At 44.1% G+C, this 7,621-nt stretch overlaps 1 protein-coding gene across 1 annotated transcript; it reads left to right on the top strand.

Moving 5' to 3' along the window:
• Nucleotides 1–1,434: 1,434 nt before the first annotated feature.
• On the top strand, nt 1,435–6,063 carry Sln (sarcolipin). Its single transcript, XM_048417125.3, has 2 exons — nt 1,435–1,921; nt 5,483–6,063. The coding sequence occupies exon 2, from the start codon at nt 5,558–5,560 to the stop codon at nt 5,651–5,653; it is 96 nt and encodes a 31-aa protein (XP_048273082.1). The 5' UTR covers nt 1,435–1,921; nt 5,483–5,557; the 3' UTR covers nt 5,654–6,063.
• The last annotated feature ends 1,558 nt before the right edge of the window (nt 6,064–7,621 follow it).

A 7,621-nucleotide genomic window follows, 5' to 3' on the forward strand; every position in this document is an offset into this window, starting at 1 on the left:
GATTAAAAGCATTTATTATTTTAAAAAAAAGGTGTGAATTTGTGTGTGGGCACATGGGAGCTGGTCTCTCCTTCAACCATGTGGACCCTGGGGATTGAACTCAGGCCGTGAGGCTTGGTAGGAAGTGCCTTTACCCACTGCTAGGCCCACATTCGTGGGAATTTAAATTTCTAATACATTTATATGTTCTTACAAATGCTACATTGAAAGTATTTTTTTTAAGTGGACAAATAATTTTTGAGTGGATAGAAAAAGGACAGCTGTGGCTTGGTGGCCAAGACAACACTCCCTAGCATTTGAAACAATCTGGCAGGAGCTTGGAGGGAGGTAAAAGGCAGAAATCTGACTGCAGTTGCAGGGCTTGCCAGATGGCAACAGATAACAGCCAACGTTCGATTGTGCTATAATTAATATTCTCTATCTGTCACTTCAGCAAGCTATCGTTTTACAAGACAAGTGGCGACAGAATGTTGTAATTAGATTACCCTGCGATGGGCTTATGTTGAAATGAGAAAATGGAATGGAAAATACGTCTTCTGTTGGTGCCCCTGGGGGGGTGGGGGTGCTGAGAAAGGCTTGACCATGAACACAGGTATGCAAGGAACTGAGTTTGCTGCTGCCTTCGGGGAACGCCTTCTTTTTATGACCCTAACTGGGAACTATTAAGGGAGATTTATCCTATTATCTTTAAGAACAGCATTTGCTGAGCAACACAATTACTGGGATCATGTGTAAATGCCTTAATTAATGATTTCTAAGTCCATTTAAACACATTAGAGGCTCCACTTATCTCCCAACATCTGATGTGTTACACACTCATCCTTGTCTGATTTGGATCAGTGTCTGTGGTTGGAAACGGTGTCATTCTTTTCCCTTAAGATCTACTCTCTGGGCTGGAGAGATGGCTCACTGGTTAAGACCACTGGATGTTCCACCACTGGTCTGGGGTTCAAATCCCAGTACCCACGTAGTGGCTCACAACCGTTTGGGACTGGACCTCTTCCAGCTTCCCAGGGCACTGCAGACACGTAGTGCACACACTCACACGCAGGCAAAATATCCACAGCACAAAGGAAGTACAAAGGATACATTCTAGGTATTTCTGTCTAGTTCAGACCTCGCAGGCTCAGGAGTTTTGAGCAGGTCTACTTCCCACCCCCAGTTAGCCCAACCACTGGGCTTTGCTGTCTCTTTGCTGTGCGAGTTTAGCTGACACAGGTACAAGCTGTGACTTCCATGGCTGTTGAGGGAGAAACCAGCTGAACGTGCAAGCTCAATGCGCATGGCTTCTCGGGAAAGCTCCGTGTAGCCGGTGATGGGGTGGGGGCAGGGGCTAGCTTCCATCTCTAGAACAAAAGTCAGTTTTGAAGGAGAATGTGTGGGATTCTGGAGTGCGGTGTGGGGAGTGTGGGTGCAAGACAGAGAGCGCCTCATGTTTCAGACAGCCAAAGATAATGGGAGATGAAATGGAATCACGTTTTTTACAGCTTCACGCGTTGAGCAGTGAAGTCAGCTCTGCTCAGCAATTTGTTCAAAATGCTCTACGGCTCTTGCATCTCTTCAGATGTCATGAAGATCTTTATAGTGGTAAAAGCTGGATCTAAATTCCACAGGTTTGCACCAAGAGCGAGCTGGGAACAAGAGTTTTCACAAACCTTCCTTGTTAATTCAAATCCGCAGCCAAGGGAGCAAAGCCTTAGTCACCATATTGCCATGTCCCCCTGAACACCAACAGGCTGGAACCTCCGGAGCTTGTCTCTTTGAGTTGTTTCACCAGTGACATCACGGTGATTGCCACCTCCCTCAGACTACTTTAGGGCCTGCCCAGAGTCCCGGAGCTCAGACAGCAGCGAAGACAGCTGGAGTTGGGGAGAGAGAGGAGAAGTCTACAGCAGCCTGGGTGTGTCTGGTCCCTCTTCAGGTAACAGAAGAATTTTATACTTAGCAATCTCTCTCTCTCTCTCTCTCTCTCTCTCTCTCTCTCTCTCTCTCTGTAATTTTCAAGTAAAAATGTTAACTGATGAGCACATTTCCCAATGGAACAGGTAATCATAATATAGGGCATTTCTTAAGCTGTAAAGTGAATATCTATTCCTGTTTTTCTCTGATATGTATTTTTCTCTTTTTCTAATTTTATATTGTTTCCAACATCACAGAAGAAAACCAATGTCAAGTTTCTTGTACAGTTTTCTCCTGGTTTGTAAAGTTCATACATGGCACAACCATTTTGGCTCCCAGAGAAGGCATAAAAGGAAGCCAGAGCTCTTGGGTGGGCCCATAGGGGAGAAATAGAACAGTGGCGATTGAATAGCTGCCTAACTTTCTCATTCCCCCTAAAGACTGTGGATGTGTGTGAAGGTAAGACCCAGCCTTCAGCTGTCGTACACGGGAGTTCATTGGATTGTTGTTGTTTTTTTTTTTAATTTAAAAATACGCAAGATAACAAATTTTTAAAGTTGCCATTAAAATATAAGAAGTAGCAAAGGTTAAGCCACAGGAAAGAGAAGCCTGTGTTCACTCAATTCAGAGAGGCTGGAAAAAAATGTGAAGAGTGCAAAAGATGCAAGAAGTTAAAAAATGAATTATAAGAAACAGGAATATAGTTATCACTCACCAAGAGACAGATCACTGGCAGAACCTCAGAAGTCCAGGGCTATCATTCCCCTCTGCCTCTGTCCCCAAGTGTGGAGCTTGTTCGTCCTCTGTTTTCAGGTTTTACCGCCTGTGTCTGTGTCCCTAAGCAACACCACTAAGCTCCCTGCTCTTGACTTTGTGTAAATGGAGTCACATTCTCTGATACTCTTGTAAACCCTCCTTTCCTCTCACTGCTGTGTTGTGAGATCCACCCATCTTGTGCTGTGTAGCTCAAGTATGTCACGTATTTTCTTTACAACATTCAGACGGATGTGAATTCCGCAAGTCACATCCATTCTACGGCTGGCGACCAGTTCTTTCCAGGGGCCATGTTCAGAATTCCCTTGCTGTAAGCTCTCCATCTAACACGCTTCTCTCTCTCTCCCCTGCTCCTCTGAACACTCATGGGCATTCTGCTCTCCTCTGTTACCCACCCATTTTCTTCTGCTGCTTCTCTGCTCTAGGGAACTGTGCATGAAGATTTTCACTTGTGATTGACAGTTTACATCATGCTCGGGCTTGAAATAGGGATAAGAACGAAAAGGGGGAGGGGCTGGCAAGATGGCTCAACAGATAAAAGCATTTGTTGCCCAGGTCGATAATGTGAGTTCAACTCTCTAAAATTGTTTTCTGACTTCTGCATGTATACTGTGACACACATGCATACCTATCCCAAATACAGACATAAATAAATGTAATAAAAAGTTAGGAATTTAAAGGAAATAAAACAAGTCATCATTGGCTACACTTTACAATGAGATCTATAATTCATTCACTGGCATAATATAGTATGAACCTGTATATTATACTATTAAAATGTAATAAAAGTTGATTATTTTTCTAGTATCTATGCAGTTAATAATTTGGTTCATTAATGATACAACAAATAACAGTTACAGGTTATTCAGTCAGGCCAAAAGTTTGCTACAAAGCTTTGGCCCCTTGAGCTTTGATTCTTTGCAAACCTTTTCATCTAACCTTTTTCTTTCCATGATAGAATTTTGTCCTACAATAATGATATTTATTTTAAATTATTTAAAATACATAAGTTCTAAATTTTGTTTGGATCATATAAACCAAGCATCAATTTCACTACTTCACCAAAATTAATAATCTGGTTGGCAACATTGCCTACGGGCTTGGAGTATACTTTCCTGCATGTCCAATCTGTATGCACGTTGAAGATACCATCTCGGCTTTCTGAAATGTTTACAGTCTAGGCACATCCTGAGCTTGACTAAAAATAGCTGGCACAAGCCCTTGTTGAAACAGAAATGCTCATGAGGCTAACACTTGTTCTTTGGACTGAGTACCTGCTGTGCGAGGGACTTCTGGTTGACCCCTGCAGGCTTCATGCCAGGGTAGGCTTGTGTGAAGCTATGCAGCTGTTGGAATTGCTTTATCCTTTCACCAGGGTTGGATGAAGACCTAGGGCAGCTTTAAATCAGAAGGATGATGTTATCCTACGCCTAAATGTGATCCAAAACAGAGCAATGCTAAACTACAATTTTTTTCTGTTTTGGTGTCCCTGCTTGAGATATTCCAAATAGCAAAGTTAACATGTGTACACAGACATGCCAAAGATGAAGAGAGAAAAATGTAATATTTTATTTCCTACCCAAAACAATGCGATTAATACAGGTTAAAAACATTGGTCTTGGGATGACAGCAGGAAGAGAAACTAGGCTGTCTTCAGATAAACACAATTAACACTCTCTCTCCCTCTCTCATTCTTGCTCTCTCTCTCCCCCTCTCTGTATGTGTGTATGTGTGTGTATGTGTGTGTGTGTGTATGTATGTGTGTGTGTATTTGAGAAATTGTCTCATATCACTGTGAAGGCTGGCATGTCCAAAATCTTCAAGGTGAGCTGCCAGGCTGGAGCCTCTGAGAGGAGTGGCTGCTTAACTTCAAATGTTAATTTGAAGGTCAGATGTTGGAGACCAGGGCATCAGCAACGCTGGTTCCTTTAAGGCTTTTTTTCCCTTTGGGCTGAGAGTGGCCATCATTTCTGTGTTTTCACAATGTCTTCCTTCCCTCTATAAGGTCTGTGTTCTAACTTCTTTTCTTCAGATACCGATCATGTTGAATTAGGGCTCACTAGTAACTGATCTAGTTTGCTTCTCTTTCTGTGGTAAAACACTGACCAGAAGCAATTTAAGGTGGAAGGGTATATTTTCAGCTCACAGGTGTAGTCCATCTGGAAGGAAGGCTGTGGGAGTCACTCATGGCAGGAACTCACGGCAGGAACTCACGGCAGGAACTGATGCAGAGACCATGCAGGAACACTGATAACTGACTTGCTTCTTCTGGCTTGCTCGACTACCTTTCTGTTTCTTTTTTTAAGATTTATTTTTATTATTTAATTTCATAATTAAAATTTAAGATTTAATTTTATTATTTAATGTTTGCTTTTATTATTTTTAATTATGTGCATGTGTTTGTGTGGGGGTGTTTGTACATAGGTGTAGGTGCCCAAGGAGGCCAGAGGCAGCAGATCCCACCAGAGCTAGAGTTATAGGCAGTTGAGAGCCTCCTAACGTGGGAGGAATTAGTCAGTTGAGGCCCTTCTTCCCAGGTGACTCTAGGTTTAGATCAATTTGATGCTGAAGCTACCTATGGCAGTGACCTCATATTAACTTAATTACATCTTGAAGACCCTGTCTCCAACCACAGTCACATTCTAGGTATTGGGGACTAAGATGTCAATGTATAAGTTTGGGGGTAAGGTTAGAGCAAGTCAGCCCAAACGCTCTCCTCCTCCACAACACTTCATTTTCCTCTGAAGAAGGCTGGGCAGCTTCCAGGCACGTTCCCTTATCTACCGTGTTGTCTCTCTTACTTTGTTAGGAAGCAAGGCTAAGCCAGAGGTCCTTGGTGCGCTCTCAGAAGTCTGCCTGGAGTTCTCACCCAGCAACTCAGAAGATGGAGCGGTCTACCCAGGAGTTGTTCCTCAACTTCACAGTTGTCCTGATCACCGTTCTCCTTATGTGGCTCCTTGTGAGGTCCTACCAATACTGAGGGGCCATGCTGCACTCCTGGGAGTGACGCCTGTGTGCCCCGAGCTTCTGCTGCTGTTATTGTCATGGGATGCCACTCTTGGCACCGTAGTGTCTCTGACCCACACTCACAATGCCTGGCACACTGCAGCACTAGGTCCCTTGTGTGCTTTCTAAAGATGCTGTTCTTGTCAGCCAGTGAGCCCTACGCTTGTTTCCTAGCAAATGCACTATGCAGGCCACCAGGTTGAAATTAAACCAGATTCCTGATGATGCAGAGGAACAACAAGCTCCTGGTCTGTGCCGACACACATCCCCCCAACCCACTCTGTCTGCCACCAAACCGACTCAAAGCTTCAGAAGACATGGATGGGAAAGTCTTTGCCAGTCCCTTGAATTCTCATGTCAATAAAGTTAAGCCACTCATGAAAACGGCTTTTAGAATTTATTTTAGCATCTGTGTGACCCTTGGCTGCGACTGAAGTGACAAATAGCACATTATTTCTAGCATTTGAGATTAGCCAAGATGCTCCAGCTGCCTAGGATCAGAAAGCAAGACAAGCCAGAGTGTCCCATTTCAAATGATCCCATTGCTTCTCAAACCTTCCCTCTGCTAATCCTACGGCCAGAGGGAGAATGACTCCAGCCTGCTAGCATCTTGGGCCAGAGCCCAGAGTGCCCACTAAAAGCACAGAATTCCTCTGGTCTTGTGTCTTTTCCATAACTTTCACAAGAAATGGGCTCAGGAGGTAATGCAGTCAGGAAAGCCCTTACTTTGTAAGCTCAAGGGCCCGAGTGTAGACCTTCAACAGCCATGTGAAAACCCAGGACAGTGGTGTTAGCTTGTAATTGCAGTGATGGCGAGGTAGGAGGCAGAACAGCCCAGACAGATCCTGGAAACTTCCAGGGAGGCCAGTATAACTTACTTGACCAAGTTCCACACCACGAGGGGTCCTCTAGTGAAAGATGGGGGCCACCTGAGGTATGACGTCTGAGGTTGTTCTCTAACCTTCACATGTATGTGCACAGATGCTCATGCATACACTTGCACATATGTGTATCCCCAAACATGCACACAAACAAACATATGCACACATGTGAACATGCATATATATATATACACACACACACACACATATGAACTCAACTGCCAAAAAGGAACAGGGAATAAATATTCTACTCCCATTGCTATGTCTGTCTGCGAGTACATATTTAGAATAGTTAACCCCTGAGTAAGGCTGGAGCACAAATCATGCCCCTACGAATGCTAAAATTTGGTTCTTGTCCTTATGCAAATAGAGCTAGAAACAAGGAAATTTCAAGGAGGGGGGAAAGGAAAATACACATTAACATACATGTTCACAAGACAAACATAGTGTGTTGCTAGTACATCCCTTTCTAGATGGACGGACCACATTTGTTATTTGTGCCAGTTTTTCTCGTAACCACAGGCAAGGGAGATGTTAACCCTCCTGCTTCATGATACCCTCCACGAAGTCGTTCCTTGCTGAGAATCTATCTGAACTATTGTGACAACCCTCCCTACACAGCACCCTGCTTCTCATCCCCATCTGCCTTCAAAGAAAATCAATAAAGCAGGGAAGATCTTTCAAGCTGTTGGCATAGCGTCCTTTCCAGACCAATTAAATAGAAATCTTAGTGGTGCAGCCTAAGCACCTGAGTTAAAACAACAAACACAACCTGACAGAAAGCACAGCATCACCCAGATGACCTTAGAGTGCAGCCGAAGTTGAGAGTTGAAAGCCACCCACTGTGGCTCAGACTGGCATGTGGGAGTTGTTTCTTGAAAGATGGATTCCAGATGATCCTAATGCATGGAGGCCTGAAGAACTAATGCATGCTGGGCAGTGGTGGCGCATGCCTTTAATCCCAGCACTCAGGAGACAGAGGCAGGCGGATCTCTGTGAGTTCAAGGCCAGCCTGGTCTACAGAGCTAGTTCCAGGACAGCTAGGGCTACACAGAGAAACC

This window comes from Myodes glareolus, chromosome 4 (genome assembly GCF_982192425.1).
Source record: "Myodes glareolus chromosome 4, mMyoGla1.1, whole genome shotgun sequence".
NCBI lineage: Eukaryota > Metazoa > Chordata > Mammalia > Rodentia > Cricetidae > Myodes > Myodes glareolus.

What these genes read in the sequence shown, in the direction of transcription:
- Sln (XM_048417125.3), top strand. Translation starts at nt 5,558, where the DNA reads ATGGAGCGGTCTACCCAGGAGTTGTTCCTCAACTTCACAGTTGTCCTG.